Below are 15,672 nucleotides of genomic sequence, written 5' to 3'. Positions count from 1 at the left end.
TATTGACATACTCATACTCACTCTGCAAATGTATCTGAATTTACCATTTAGATACACACCACTGTAGCTATGCAGACAATGGGACCATGTGTCACACTCAACTCAACTCTAGCATCTTGTGCAGAAAGGACAACCTGGATAATTTTACAATCATAAAACTGGGAAGAATCTCCCAGGGGAATGACGCCTTTGTGGGGAAAAAGTTTGAAATGTGTGGAATTTTAATAATTTAAAATACTTAATTATTAATGTTTTATTATAAAAGTAATGTATATTCTAAGTGTGAAATTGATAAAATGCAGAATATCATGATAATTAAAATAAATATCACCCAGAGGACAACCATTATCAATATTTCAGCACATTTTCTTAGGGTATTATTTTTTTCTTTAACTTTATGTAAACATATTTTTAACAAAATTATAATCAAATTATACATACATTTTGTAACCTGCTCTTTTCATTTAGAATTGAATGCTGATCTTTCTTCATGCCCTTAAGTATATCTGAAAATAAAATTTTAGTAGCTTTATAATATTTTATCATAGTTTATTGCTTTGATGTTACTGAATATTTTGGTTAATTAATTCATTTCATTTATTAGTACAGCATGTGACACTATAGTGTAACTGCAAGTATTTACTATAAAACCACCCTCGCAAACAGAAAAAGCTTAAAATGTCCCTCATCATTAGTAAATAGTCTTATTCTCTTAAGAAGTTTATTAAGATTTGCTTATGTAAATCTGATTGAGAACTTTGCTAAGTAACTCTTTTATTTTTCCCTGTACAATGGTTTACATTAGGGAGTTTAAAATCTGAGAATAATTTTAACATTGCTTCTATGTGAATAAAAGCAAATACAGAGTAATTTTTTAAGTACCTTACTAGTGGTTTTTACTTTAGACTTAATTGGTGATATACAATTGCAGGAACAAATTTTCCATCTCCTTCCTGTCTTACAAAAATGGTATTCCTAGAAACTGGAACAGCTACTTACAGAATAGTTCTGATATTGCAGAAGAGATTGCTGAGTTAGTTGATTAATCCTCTTTCATCAGGATTGCAGAGTTGTAGCATAAAATGAAATATGTACCATAGAATAAACTGGCTCAGGGTATTCTGATTGGAATTCAAATTTCTGTGCACTTTGACTCTTGAGTCCTACATCTGTGATGTAGGATTAAAATGTGTCTCCAAATCCCTCAGAGTGGAGACACAGATAAGGATGTTGCAGTAGCCATTTGAATCCCAGAGATAAGCTGCTTGTTCTACAGGCACATGTTATGCTCAGACAAAATCAAACAGACACACCATGGGTGAAGCCTGAATTACAATGAAATTGCTTGGTCTCTTTCTGGATCCTCTGAGGCCATCTGACTGCTGCTTGTGCCCTGGTCCCAAGCCTCCAGTTGTACTTGTTCATCTCCATTGTAAATGTGAGGCTAACCAGGAAACTTCCAGAGAAAAGTTGGACCTGTAAGATCAAAGTATGTCATTAGATAAAATTTATGGATTTGTTTAATTTCTAATCATTCTGAGATAAAAATCAGTTTAAAACATCTGCACCCCTTCCAAAAGAGAAAGAAAATTATGAGGTGTGTGTGCGTGCATACTCATGTGTTTAAAAGAAAAAGACTCAACACATAGGATGTACTATGAACTAATCAATTCATAGTCTTGCTACTTAGAGTTTACTTTACAGTCTCCCAAGTCTATCCCATCAGTTTTTGTTTGTTTTGAGTGTATTTCCTCAAAGAGTTGCTGTTGATCTGGTTTAGAAGAAGAATCAAGATTTATTAAAAGAATCATCTAACCAGAATACTTAAATATCCATACCTAATTATTCAAATATGAAGAACATTATTGACTTAAATTTATAATAGCATTGTTTCAGAGATAATCCAAGTTTCTTGAATAAATTCAGTTTTTGCCAAATTAAGTATTGTTTCACAGTTCAGGATTAAAAGTAATCTTTATAACAAATTGTACAATGCAGAGTTTTAATTTTTCTCAAAAAATTTCAGGACCCTCTTCCCCAAAATCATCTCAGTTACCAGGATCTGGGGAAGGGGGAAATGGAGAATCATTTTTAATGAGTATAAAGTTTCTGTTATATGGATGAATAAGTCCTAAAGATCTACTATACAACATAATATCTAGAGTTAAGAATATTATATTGTGTACTTAAAATATATTAAGAATAGATATCAGGCAAGATGTTCTTACTCAAAAAGAAAACAAACACATATGCAAGCACACACACACACACACACAAACACAAAAGAACACAAAGAAATATTTGAAAGTGATGGTATGTTTACCATGGTAATGGTGATGTTATCACAGGTGTATGAGTATATCCAAACTTATCAAGATGCATGTATTAATGTGTGCAACGTTTGAGCACCATTTATACTTCAATAAAGCTACAGAACAATTTATTTACTATCTTTTTAACTACCCAGATAATACTATTAGAATTCAAGTACTCTTTTCCCTGTGATGTTACTAAAACTTATTTCTCATTTTTAGATACTGCTTACAAAGTTAAATCTTTTTTTAAAATTAGATAAACATTTCCGTTTAATTTGCACTCGCAACATGAACAATACAAATGTGCTCTTTTTTCTTTGCAAGTATAAACTAATATCTATTACCTTTATTTGTCTGTATACTAAAAAAGATAGTTTGTATATCTCAATAATCCCAGTATCCATGTTCCAAAAACTGTATGTTTACATTGGTGTGGATTGTATGTTACATATTGTATGTAAGAGAGATTTTTTTACTTAAAATAATTCTAATTCTTGCAGCTGTACATGAAATAAAATTGTTATTTATGACTGAAAAAAATAATTCTGAATCTTGCTTACAGTGAAAATTTGCTTAAAGCATTTTTGTCATAGATTTTTCTTTTCTTTTTTTTTTTTTAAGTGAATGAGCATTGGCTATTCCATGATGATTGCACAGTAGAAAGATTCTGTGACTCTCCTGATGGTGTCATGATCTGTGGCAGTCATGATGGACGGGAAGTGTATGCAGTGACCCACGACCTGACTCCCACTGAAGACTGGATTATGCAATTCAAGGTGCAAACATCATGGCCTTGATTACATAAATAACCATACTTAAGCAATATAACCAATCAAAAACATCAGAGACAAAGATCGCCTGATATTTCATTGACTTAATATATACTTTGAAAAAATAAAATTTAATATTTAGGTAACATACAACTCACCTACAAATTGCTTAGTGATTACAAATGTTTCATTTCCCAACTATTTCAAGGTGAACCTTTCATCAGAGTAAATGTGCTTCTGCTCAGGATTCAAATACTGATAGAACAAATTATTGATAATAAAAATGTAAGATACGGATTCCAATTTCCTGACTTTAATCATTATATAACTTAGGCAAACTGATTCCTTAAGAGGAGATTAAGGATTCAACAGTTATTCTTTTCTCTTCTTTTCTTTTACAAGAACATTTGCATGTTTCTAGAGAAAGGAAATTATAGAAAACAAGCATGAGTAGAATTTATGCCAGGATCAACTTTAGCCAAGATTTTGGTGAAGGTTTTTTGTCAACTGATTTATTCTGACAACCTAAATCTCACTTTTTTTAGCAAAAAAAAAAATCACATTATGGCTCTCTCCATAAATGACGGGTGCTGTGCTTTATTAAAAGTAACTTCTATTATCCTTCACTGCATCTTACTTACAGTCAAAAGTGATTTATTGAGAGTCATAAATTGTATGACAAAATAATAAAATTCGTAAAGCTGTTAGCAATCCTTCTTGGTCAAGTATTCTGCCAAATAAAAGTGCGAGAACATTAACAAAACAATTTGTAAGAATAAACCCAGACCTTTCAAGGCAATCAGCCAGCGTGGCAAAAGCACAGGTTTCAGCTTCTCTCCAAACCCTCTACACAATACATTTGGCACTTTCTATAATTTATCATCTTGGGCAACTTGTCCACCTCCTCTGTCCATTAGTAGAACAAGTAATGAACCTGAAAATACAGTATGGTGTATACTAAGTGTTCAGCAGCTTTCTTGTAGCCAAGTCCTCGGAGCAGAAATATGTAATACGGTTTTCATGATCTTGATGTTCTTTGGATTTTGTTTATTAGATCTCTGTTGGATGCAAAGTGTCTGAAAAAATTGCCCAGAATCAAATTCATGTGCAATATTCTACTGACTTTGGTGTGAGCTGGAATTATCTGGTCCCTCAGTGCTTACCTGCTGACCCAAAATGCTCTGGAAGTGTTTCTCAACCATCTGTATTCTTTCCAACCAAAGGGTGGAAAAGGATCACCTACCCACTTCCTGAAAGCCTAGTGGGAAAGTAAGTAAAAAATGTAAATTAAAGCATGAATTCAGGCATCCAGGAGTTGATTAGGAACACTGTCATCAGATCAGAAAGTATGCATAATTGTGGGGAAACTGTTCTCAGCATCCCTAAATCTAAGAGTGCTCTAATCAGTGACTTCCATGATGAGCTGACCTCAGGAGACCTCAAGTTGTAATCCTCAAACTTGAGAAAATGATCTTTGGCATATCCTTCCATTTTCCACACTCAGTATCATCACTTGGAAACAGAGCAATAGTGGTGGCCTTGGAGCCAGATGAGAAGGTGTATGTGAACTTATTGACTGTAGTCCACCATGCACATATGCTATCTACATCCATAATAGGGCAAATTGCAAATCCTAACTGATGCTGTTTGTACAAATACTAATTCTTCATGCTATTTGTACAAGTCTGGCTTATAGGTTCCATTTTTTCTTATCAAAGCATTATGTTCTGCACCTGCAGTGAAAAGTAATTAGCCTGAAGCAGTGGTGAGCCAAGGTGGTTAAACCATGCTCTGGAAAGTCTGTGGATATGTTAATTTAAGGTAATTCCAAAAGAGTTCCCTTCCACTCTAAAATTAAGGCAAGAGATACATTAAACAAAATGACAAGTGCACCTCTACTAAATTAATCACATAGTCTGGTTAAATAAAAAACCTTCTTTTGAAACAGATTATGATATATGACCAGAACATAGAGAGCTTTTGAATAATGGGCATACACAAAGCTTTTCCAGTGTCCTGTAGATATCACTTACTATATGACCACTCACAGCTTCTTGGAACAAATTTTCTGGAATGAATTTAACATGCTAGGAAACTAAATCAGAATGTTTTCAACTAAAAGTAACAAAAATTTAAAAACCAAATTGACTTAATTAAAAATGAAACATTATATCTTTAATGAAAGAATCCAGAGATATATGGACACTGGGGTTGGTTGATTTGGAAGTTCAACAGTGTCTCCGAAGACACTATTCTTTTTTATTCCTTTGTTCTTTGTCCACAGCTTGGGTGTCATACTCAGCTCTCAGGTCAATTCCACTTTTTCTTTTCTTTTTCGGTACTGAGGATTTAACCCAGGGGTGTTTTACCATTGAGCTACATCCTTGACCTTTTTGTTTTTTATTTTGAGACAGGGTCTCACTAAGTTGTTCAGGGCCTTGCTAAATTGCTGAGGCTGACCTCAGACTTGCAATCCTCTTGTCTCAGCCCCTCAGGTTGCTGGGATTACAGGCATGCACCACCGCACCAAGTCTGATTCCACTATTGAACATAAGATGACAGCCAAAACCTAGAGCAGAATGCTTCCTTTCCTATGTTCAGTGGAAGAGAAAGAGAGTTGCTTTTCTTTCCAGTAGATCCAGAATAAGTACCTCTTTTCATCCCATTGGTACAAATTAGCCTATTCCTGAGCCACTCTATAGAGGATTCAGCATCCAGTGGTATCTCGCATGAATCATCAGGGATGAAATGGATGCTGGGAAACACCTCAATACCCCCTTGCTTCCCCCTCCCTTTCTCTCTTTATAGTGAGGTATAATTTGCAGCCAGTAAAATGCAGACATCTTAATTGTTGAGATCAGTGAGCTTTTATTCTTGTGTAACCCATGTTACCACAACATAAAGCGAGATACAGAACATTTACATCACCCCACAAAGTTCTTTCATGCACTTTGTACTCTTTAAACCAAAAATGTGTGACTTATTTTAATATAAGGTTAATTGTGAGCCTTGTTCCCCCCCAGAAGACAGAGAAGAACAATGATAAAATTTAAAATCTCAGGAAAATTAAACTTTAATATAACCCTTTTCTAATTAGCATAGTTACTCTGAGAATATTGATTATCTTAAGGAAACTTTAAAGTTGCTATTTTCCAACTGCCTGAGGTCTGAGCGTTATGTGGCAAGCTCTTTGAAAGGCTTCACTCACCTTCTGTACAAGTTTAGAAATGTAGTTAGTGAATCTAAGTTGCCCCACAAGCACTGAACTCCAGTTCATAAAACCTGATCTGTGGAAGTTACAAATTTGTATTTTAAAACATTCCTATTACTCACATGGTGATTGCACTGATTTTCATTTCATTTTGCAGGTTTGCTCAGATACTGTAAAATTTAGCAGAAATCAACTTTGCAGCTCCATTGCTAGAAATAGAAAATGGTGGTCAGAAAATTTTTTTTATTAACTCATTTCATCTAGCGAGAGATTCTTAAATGTTTTTTTTCCAGTACTAACTACATATGCAGAAAAATGAACCTAAAAAAATTAACTTTTGTTTTCTACTCCTTTGCTTTTGCTTTGTCAATAGTCCCGTAAGGTTTAGGTTCTATCAGAAGTACTCAGATATGCAGTGGGCAATCGATAATTTCTACCTGGGCCCTGGATGCTTGGACAACTGCCGGGGTCATGGAGATTGCTTAAAGGAGCAGTGCATCTGTGATCCGGGATACTCTGGACCAAACTGCTATTTGACTCACACTCTGAAGGTAATATAAAAGCCCCTGGCAGAAGCATTTATTTGCATTAAAGGTCATGCCTAGGAACCAGTTTATGTATATGATTGTTGATCTAACACAAGGTTCTTTGGGTCTCCCAGGAAATAAATCCTTTGGGTAGAAACTGAAAAGTATCTTTTAAGTTAGTCTTAGATACAAGAATATTAAGAACAATAATTTATGTAATTCATAAAATAAGACTGTATGGGTTAAAGAATATGAACATTATGTTTCCCTTTGTGTCTGTGTGTGTGTGTGTGTGTGTACCAGGGATTAAACCCAGGGACACCTTTTTTTTTTTTTTTTTTTTTCTTAGAGATAGGATCTCACTATCTCACTAAGTTCCTTAGGGCCTTGTTAAGTTGCTGAGGCTGCCTCAAACTTGCAGTCTTCCTGCCTCAGTCACCCAAGCCACTGGGTTCTTTTTTTTTTTTTTTCTTTTAAGTATAATTTAAAATCAATAGTAAATCCTTTTTTAAGCCTCATTTTTTTTCAATTAACACACCCTTTGAAGAAGGATGTTGTTTTTGTTGTTGTTATGAAATAAAGCAAATAATATAGACATTTTATCACAAAAGACCAAATTCACAAGCAGGCTTAAACAGTTCCCAAATTTTAGTTCAGAAAATTCTGTGTTCTGATGTGTTGATTGCTGAAAAGTGGTTGTGTATAAAGAATAGAAAGGTCATTTTGGGGAACGTGAGTTATTCTTTCATTATTTAACATGCAAAGCAAAGCAATGCAGATGCTCAACACAGTTGCCATATACACATTTTATTTCTGCAAATAAGTATAAAGCATTCATCATTATGGTAACAGAAAAATGGCTAAGCACAAGTGATTAAAATCCAACAACTGAGAGGCAGACGATGTAAACAAAACCTGTTCTGTCATTTTTGTTTCCTCTAGTACCTCAACAACTTTAGAATTGAAAATATTAAAATTAAAATTGAAACAATGCTCACTTGTGTCTGAAGATGTTAGTCCATTGTTAACAAATGGAATTACCACATGACAGAATAGCTCTATAGCCATGTGTAATAAATAAACAAAATGAATCTAGTTTCTTTCACAAACATGCCAATTTCATTAGTATTCCTAGGTTGGATAAGAAATTATACAAATCTAAATTGTGAATTCTGACTCAGATCCTTCTAATGAGAGTCTTGACAGTCAACCATTCCTTTCTTCTAACTCATGCTTTTACATATACACCTTCAATTATAAAAATTATGTTCATTTGTCATCATTAGTGAATAAAGTAAGACTGACATATGATTGCATGTCTTTAATTATAGAGTTGATCGTGTTCTAAGTTTGAGAAAAGAGGGTCTATTTAAATCATTTTAACTATCTCAGAAAAAAATATTTTTTTCTATATACAATTACTGTAATCACAACTATAGCAAACAGTTTTCATTATATATTTTCATCTTTAAAAAAAATTTGTCTCACTGGGCACAGTTGCACATGCCTATAATCCCACTGGCTCAGGAGGATCACAAGTTTGAGACCAGCCTTAACAATTTTAATAAGACCCTAAACAACTTAGAGACTCTGTCTCAAAATAAAAATAGAAAGGGCTGGGGATGTGGCTCAGTGCTTAAGTACCTCTGGGTTCAATCCCTGGTACCACAAAAAAAAAAAAAAGAAAAAAGAAAAAATCGTATCAACTGAATGAAAAACTGTATTATGGACAAAATGAATGTACTGTGGATAGAAAGAAAAGAAACATTGACAATGATATGAGGGAATAATCTTAATTTTTCATAACATGTAGCTGTGAATCTTTATTACTTGTATTCAATCTCTTTGGAAAATAGACTATTTCTGATTGTTGATCATCTTTAGTTTAAAAGATAAGCCAGAGACTCAGGAGAAATGTTCTATTTTAGGTTTGAGTATTTCTCCCCATAAACCTGCAACTTGGCTCTAATAAAAGATTCAAAAAGTATGTCCAATGGCCTTCTAATTCTTAGGTTTCTTTTAACTCCAAACAGAAAGTTTTGGTTTCAAAAGTCCTTCCCTAACCATAGAAGCATTCTAAGTTTGCTGCATGCTGGAGGCTGAAGGGTTCTGGCTGCCTCAGTAGTCTCTGAAGTCAGGAACCACACACACTCTAGGAAAATCCACTGGGGAATGTTGAGGGGAAAGCATGGAAGTCTGCCTATATTTTATTTTTTTAAATTTTTATTTTTATGCATGTTTAATAATATAATAAGTTACAACAGTACTTCTGTATACTGTGTAAATTAATATATGTATTTGGAGTATGCACTTGAGTATATGTTTACAAATGGGAGTGTTACTGTAGTTAACATTAAAATGAAGATTTTTCTCTACACTTTAAATTCTAATTATTAAGCATTATTTAAGCAGTTTAAATGATCTTCAGTGTAGGTAGAAAAGAAAATTGTGGAGATAGCCTGCTGACTTTTTAAAATATCTTTGGTAAAGCACTGAAATTAGCTCTGTTTTAAATTCAATTAACTCTGTATTGTCTTAAGTGTTCTATAGTTATTATCTGAAATTGTGGGTTTTTTTTTTTCTTAAGCAAATTCCACTTACTTCATTTTTCAGACTTTCCTAAAGGAGCGCTTTGACAGTGAGGAAATCAAGCCTGACTTATGGATGTCTTTAGAAGGTGGAAGTACTTGTACTGAATGTGGAATTCTTGCTGAGGATACTGCACTCTATTTTGGGGGATCCACTGTGAGACAAGCTATTACTCAAGATTTAGATCTCAGGGGTGCAAAGTAAGTTCATTCTTTATTATTTTTATTGCAACATAGCAAATTGGCCCCAAAGCAAGGAACACCTGTGGGAGAAATTCTTATCTAGGACTTGAGCAGGGTATGCTCTAATTCCTTATTCTGATAGAGAATATGTGCTTGCATTTAGATTCCTACAATACTGGGGACGCATCGGTAGTGAGAACAACATGACCTCCTGCCATCGGCCCATCTGCCGGAAGGAAGGCGTGCTTTTGGACTACTCTACTGACGGAGGCAGGTTTTAGGGGCTAATGCCACACCTTTGAGCACATTCCCAAATTCCATCCAACAGCCCTCAGAAACATCTCAGGAAAACTTTGCTGATAATGTCAATCTTGAAAGTACAAAGGAAAAGCGAAAGATCTTGTTCCTGTTACATGTCCCATGCATGTGACTTCTGCATTAGGCAAAATCTACCCAAATAAGGGATCAAAAGAAAAATCACCTTTAAAAAAAAAGAAAAGAAAAACCTCCCAACTTTATGATTAAAGAAAAAAATCACTATGCTTAACTAAAACTTGATTATAAGTGACATAATTAATAAAATTTAGTATACTTTTCCAAGTAAAAGATAATTTTTGAACATTTTAAAGCATTTTTAAAATTTTCATGTCAACAAGCACATAGTAAATGCTATGGAGATTTACAAGAAAACCTCATTAATAGTTGTGAAAATATTCTGAATTCATGAGTCTGTCATAGAGTAAAATTCTGTTTTACTATTCTGTTCAACAAAATTATGTTTTAGTATTCTGGAGTAACTAAATATTGAACCGGTAATACTATGAGGTCTTTAGAAAACATGCTATAGCAAACACATATCCTTCTGAATAACTAGTTGATAGAAGAATCTAGAGTATTTTAGCCTTTTCAAAAGGTATCTTCTTAAGTAATTTAAACATTTAATCTGCAGTCTTTTCAAACAGTAACAGAAAAACCTTAAGCCAGTGCAGTAGCACACACCTGTAATCCCAGAGACTTTTATTTTGTTTTGTTTTTGTTTTGTGTGTAGTGGTAGGGATTGAACCCAGGGCCTCCTACACGTCAGGCAAGTACTCTACCACTGAACCATTTCCCCAGCCCCCAATCCCAGAGACTTTGGAGGCTAAGGCAGGACAGTCACAAGTTTGAGGCCAGCCTCAGCAACTTAGGCCCATCTCAAAAATAAAGGGCTGGAGATGTAGCTCAGAGGTATAGAATTCCTGGGTTTAATTCCCAATAGCAGAACAAAAAAAAAAAAAAAATAGATAAACTTCATACTAGTCCAACTAACTACAAATGGCATAGAATTATAACAGCTATACCTTGTAAATACTGGAAATTATTGTCATAGAAACATGGGTGTGTCTTACAGTTTATGATAAATAATGCCTATTAAGAATCAGAACTAAATTTTAAAAGCAGAAAATATTTTTTACTTAAATATTTATTTTGGTCAAGTATTTTTAAATATCCTTCCTCCCATATCATCAGCCTCATATTGAAACATTGTTTGTAAGTGGTGAATACCTATCTTAAAGTCCACAAAATCACTTTTCATTTCCTAATTGAACACTGTAGTATCTGCAGTGCGCTGGCAATTTATGGGATTTTTTTTTCCAGGTAAGTTACTTTGTTGGTATATTTGTTTTTATAGGAATTACTTGGACTTTGCTCCATGAGATGGATTTCCAGAAATATATTTCTGTTAGACACGACTATATACTTCTTCCTGAAGACGCCCTTACCAACACCACTCGACTTCGCTGGTGGCAGCCTTTTGTGATTAGCAATGGAATTGTGGTCTCCGGGGTAGAGCGTGCTCAGTGGGCACTAGACAACATTTTGATTGGTGGGGCAGAAATCAATCCCAGTCAATTGGTGGACACTTTTGATGATGGTAAGAAACAAGGCATTGAACAGTTTTCTCTGTGAGCTGTTTATGTGCTTATGTCTTCAGATGGAGTCACTACATGAAAGACACTTAGAAGAGAGCCTACTACATACTCTTGTTCAACAAATGTTCACTGTGGTTGTATCCAGTGGTTTTAAATCTTCAGAGTTGGCTGCTAATTGAAATGTCAGCTGATAATTTAATAAACTCTGCTAAAAGCAAAATGTGGAATTATAATGGCCCAAAATAATTTTGAGTAATTTCTGTATCACAGAGATACATATTGCAATGGCTTAAACAGTGTACCAAGGAGAACTTTATAATGATGCAAATTACCCAGAAAAGCAATTAGGTTTTAAAAATGGGGTAGTCATTATATTAGTATTCAGTATTTTTTTCTAAATTTGAGTTCTCACCTTGGATTTATAGATATTAAAGCAGTTAAATAAAATAAAAATAAGTTCTTAGGAGTAAGCAAAATGTTAGAACATAAATGTAGTTCAACAATAAGCCAGTCAGTTCACAAAAATAACATGCCATATTGCTTCCAATTTATCTTAACAGAAGGCACTTCCCATGAAGAAAACTGGAGTTTTTACCCTAATGCAGTAAGGACAGCAGGGTTCTGTGGCAATCCATCCTTCCACCTCTACTGGCCAAATAAAAAGAAGGACAAGACTCACAATGCTCTCTCCTCCCGGGAACTCATTATACAACCAGGATACATGATGCAGTTTAAAGTAAGGGAAAGTGGCTCTTCAAAACAGAATGGAGTGTTGTATTGGGGGCTTGAGGGAGAATTTTTATTTGGACAGCTATAAAGAAATGATTGAGTTCATTCATTAAAAAGACTGTATCTTGTGAATGAAGGAGGCAATCCTTCACAAAGGCCTTTGTTCAAGTATGATGACTTGAGCATAGAGAGAATCTCTGAACATGTCAGGACATCACAAGAAGTATAACTATGGTGTATCTCACAGATGTAAGCTTGATTTCATTTTCCCGGATCTCATAAATAAAAAGCTCCAAGAGGTGCCTTTGCCTCCTTCTAACTCTCTGCAACTCTCTTATGCTGCCCAGTTCTCTCCTCTCCTTGTCTTTCCCTTACTCGATGCCTCTCATCTGTCTCAGGTCATTTGCTTCTTGGTCCATCCTTTTTCAGTATATCCTTCCATTTTCCCTTGTCTCTGACTTCACAAATCTGTACATTAGCCCAGCTGGAGTTTCCCAAACCCTCAAAGAACTAGAGGGAAATTTTGAATCTAAAACTGCATATTTTATTTGTGTAGAGAAATAGAAGGGAAGGCAGAACAGGTGATTAATAGAGAGAAAGATAGAGTAATAGCAATTAATGTCTCTCTAATGCAAAACACACTTTTAAAAATGGCACTACAGAAATGCAGTTTATAACTAGATAATTTTAAAAGACAACAGTTATTCTAATACCCTTACTTAAAAAGATGTACTGCAGTGGTGATTAATACTAAGAATCTTTATCAGCAGAAATAAAAATGTATTTGCTTTTTGCTTTGGCTGTGTTGAACTCTTCTTCAGAGACTAGAAGGTGAGGCAAGCTTCCCAAATGCCACCGCTCCGTCAGGACTATTTAATGGCACGAAGGTTGTCCAAGGCATATCCAGTGTTACACCACCCCTACTTCCAGGATGTTCCTTGAGACTGAAAGTTTGTCCTCAGCCAGTCCCACACTGTGACATTTCAAAAGCATCACATTTGATTGAGTTGACTGGTACCTTCTCTTTTGGAGCTTCTGTCAACGTAGAACTGAAGGAGAGGGTAATTTTTGTCTCTAACCAAGTCAGTTTATTTAAAAGAAAAAAGAAAGAAAGTTTGTCCCCAGAAATAGTTAAATATCACTGTATCTTTCAAAACTGCATCCCTCAGTGGGCTGGGGATGTGGCTCAGTGGTGGTAGAGTGCATGCATGAAGCCCTGGTTCCATCCCCAGCACTACAAAAAAAAAAAAAAAAGAGAGAGACAAAGAAAGAAAAAAAAAACCCTGTATTCTTCAAAGTCACCATAGGCTTTCTACACTGCATCCCATAGCTCTCCTCCATTCCTCATCTTTCCTTTCCTCTGAACCATTTGACACTGTTATCTATCCTAACCCTCTCCAAACTCTGGAAATCTCTTTCTCCTTGGCTTCACTGCTGGTTCTTTTATCGTACATTTTGAGGGGAGGAGATTGAACCCAAGGGTGCTTAACAACTAAGTCACATCCCCAGCTCTTTTTTTATCCTTACCCTCTCCAAACTCTGGAAATCCCTTTCTCCTTGATTTCACTTCTGGTTCTCTTATCTCTGTATTTTGGGGCGGCGGTGGGGAGATTGAACCCAGGGGTGCTTAACAACAAAGTCACATCCTCAGCCCTTTTTACGTTTTATTTTGAGATGGTCTCACTAAGTTACCTAGGGCCTTGTTAAGTAGCTGAGTCTGGTTTTGAACTTGTGATGCTCCTGCCTCAGTCTCCAGAGTAGAGTCTCTGGGATTACAGGAGTGTACCACCACACCCTGCTTTTTTGATATCTATTTTTGTCTCCTTTTTGCTTTTCTTCCCTTAGCCCTTTAAATGTCAGCATTTCTCAATGCATCTCAGATTTCTTTTCTCTTCTATACGCATTGTCACCAATGGCAATTTTATCCAATCCTCTAGCTTCAAGTATCATAACCTGAAAAGCAGATCTCAAATCTGCATTATCTATCCTTGGCTGGGTCATTAACAATTAACTCAATATTTTTAATAGCATCTGCATGTTTCTGCTTTTTCTAATTGCACCTCAATTTAACATGTCTAACAGTGAACCTAATATCTCCCTTCCTCATACAACTCCACTTTCTGATTTTTTTATTCTGTGGATAGTACCACCTTTCACCTAGTGACTATCTTGAAATATTAGTCTTTGATTAGTCACTTTTCCCAGCTAACCAATTCCTGTACCCTTCTAATTCTAATTTCCAATGTTCTTGGCTTCCATCGAATCTTCTGTTTGCACTATTACCACTCCATTCTTGCCCTAAGTCAATTGTCCACTAAGTACTCTTCACCCCCAGCCTTTCTCCACTTCTACCTGACTTTGACATCACAGTGAGATTGACCTTTACAAAGCACAGTTGAGTTCATCAGTCCACTCCTCAGAAACCTTCGGTGACTCACATTTGATTGAGTTGACTGGTACCTTCTCTTTTGGAGCTTCTGTCAACGTAGAACTGAAGGAGAGGGTAATTTTTGTCTCTAACCAAGTCAGTTTATTTAAAAGAAAAAAGAAAGAAAGTTTGTCCCCAGTGCCAATTAAGATCAAACGCCTTACGGTACAACTCATGTTTTTCCAAATTCAACTGATCTTTCTAACCTTGTCTCCCAGTATTCCACATACTCTCTACTTAGGTCCAAATACACAATGCACTAAAATCTGGACTTCTGTATCTGCTAACACTCATTCTTCCACCTAAATATCTTTCTGCTGTCTCTCTCTCAGACTCTTCCCATTCCTCTAGGGGCGGCTCGCACACACCCTAGTCAATGAATTATTTTCTAATCCATTTAATCAAATACAATTTCCCCTTCCTATGAAACACCACAGCATTTTGTTTATATCCTTTCCCATTACCACCATTGGAATGTTTCTTACTCTCGCCTTGAATTCAGAGCTGTTTTCCTCAGGAGTGTACAGCCTGGTATTTTAGTACTTATCTTCCCTAATATAAGCACTGAAATAGGATTTAATGATTAAATAGATGATTAGGACTTAAATTTGAATCATCAAATTTTATAGCATTTATGCATTCTTAATGATTCAACCATTTGATTTCATATACTCTGGGAAGCTTTTATTCACATAGAAAGGTAAAAAACTCTAAGAATGAATACTAAGTAATTCAAAATATCTACTTTCAATCCAAATAAAAATTTAACAGTAGCATCAACAAAATTAGAATATCAGTGAAAATGTTTTAAAGCAGTAATACTTTCAATTTCTTTCCATAAATTCTAGCATGACTTGCTTTTTAACCAAATTGATATAAGATATTACACTAATCAAGTTAGTAGAAATAGTTCCTTATAAAATCTTAAGTTCCCATGTACGTGGAAAATTGCATATCTTTAATAGAACTCAGAAAAAAATGAACTCTGTGTCCTGGCAGTTGCTCTAT

The 15,672-nt window shown here is 35.0% G+C and overlaps 1 protein-coding gene across 3 annotated transcripts in view; it reads left to right on the top strand.

Moving 5' to 3' along the window:
• Window positions 1-15,672, top strand: part of Reln (reelin) — a 461,189-nt gene that overhangs the window by 426,654 nt on the left and 18,863 nt on the right. For all 3 annotated transcript variants that reach the window (XM_047560479.1, XM_047560477.1, XM_047560476.1), the window contains exons 51-57: window positions 2,937-3,091; window positions 4,140-4,354; window positions 6,670-6,847; window positions 9,437-9,612; window positions 9,758-9,864; window positions 11,267-11,509; window positions 12,068-12,243. In XM_047560479.1, coding sequence (XP_047416435.1) covers window positions 2,937-3,091; window positions 4,140-4,354; window positions 6,670-6,847; window positions 9,437-9,612; window positions 9,758-9,864; window positions 11,267-11,509; window positions 12,068-12,243 — 1,250 coding nt within the window. The remainder of the gene's footprint in view (window positions 1-2,936; window positions 3,092-4,139; window positions 4,355-6,669; window positions 6,848-9,436; window positions 9,613-9,757; window positions 9,865-11,266; window positions 11,510-12,067; window positions 12,244-15,672) is intronic.

Source organism: Sciurus carolinensis, chromosome 8 (genome assembly GCF_902686445.1).
Source record: "Sciurus carolinensis chromosome 8, mSciCar1.2, whole genome shotgun sequence".
Classification (NCBI taxonomy): domain Eukaryota; kingdom Metazoa; phylum Chordata; class Mammalia; order Rodentia; family Sciuridae; genus Sciurus; species Sciurus carolinensis.
Note: the sequence above shows the minus strand (reverse complement) of the source record. Positions and strands in the feature narration are given on the sequence as shown.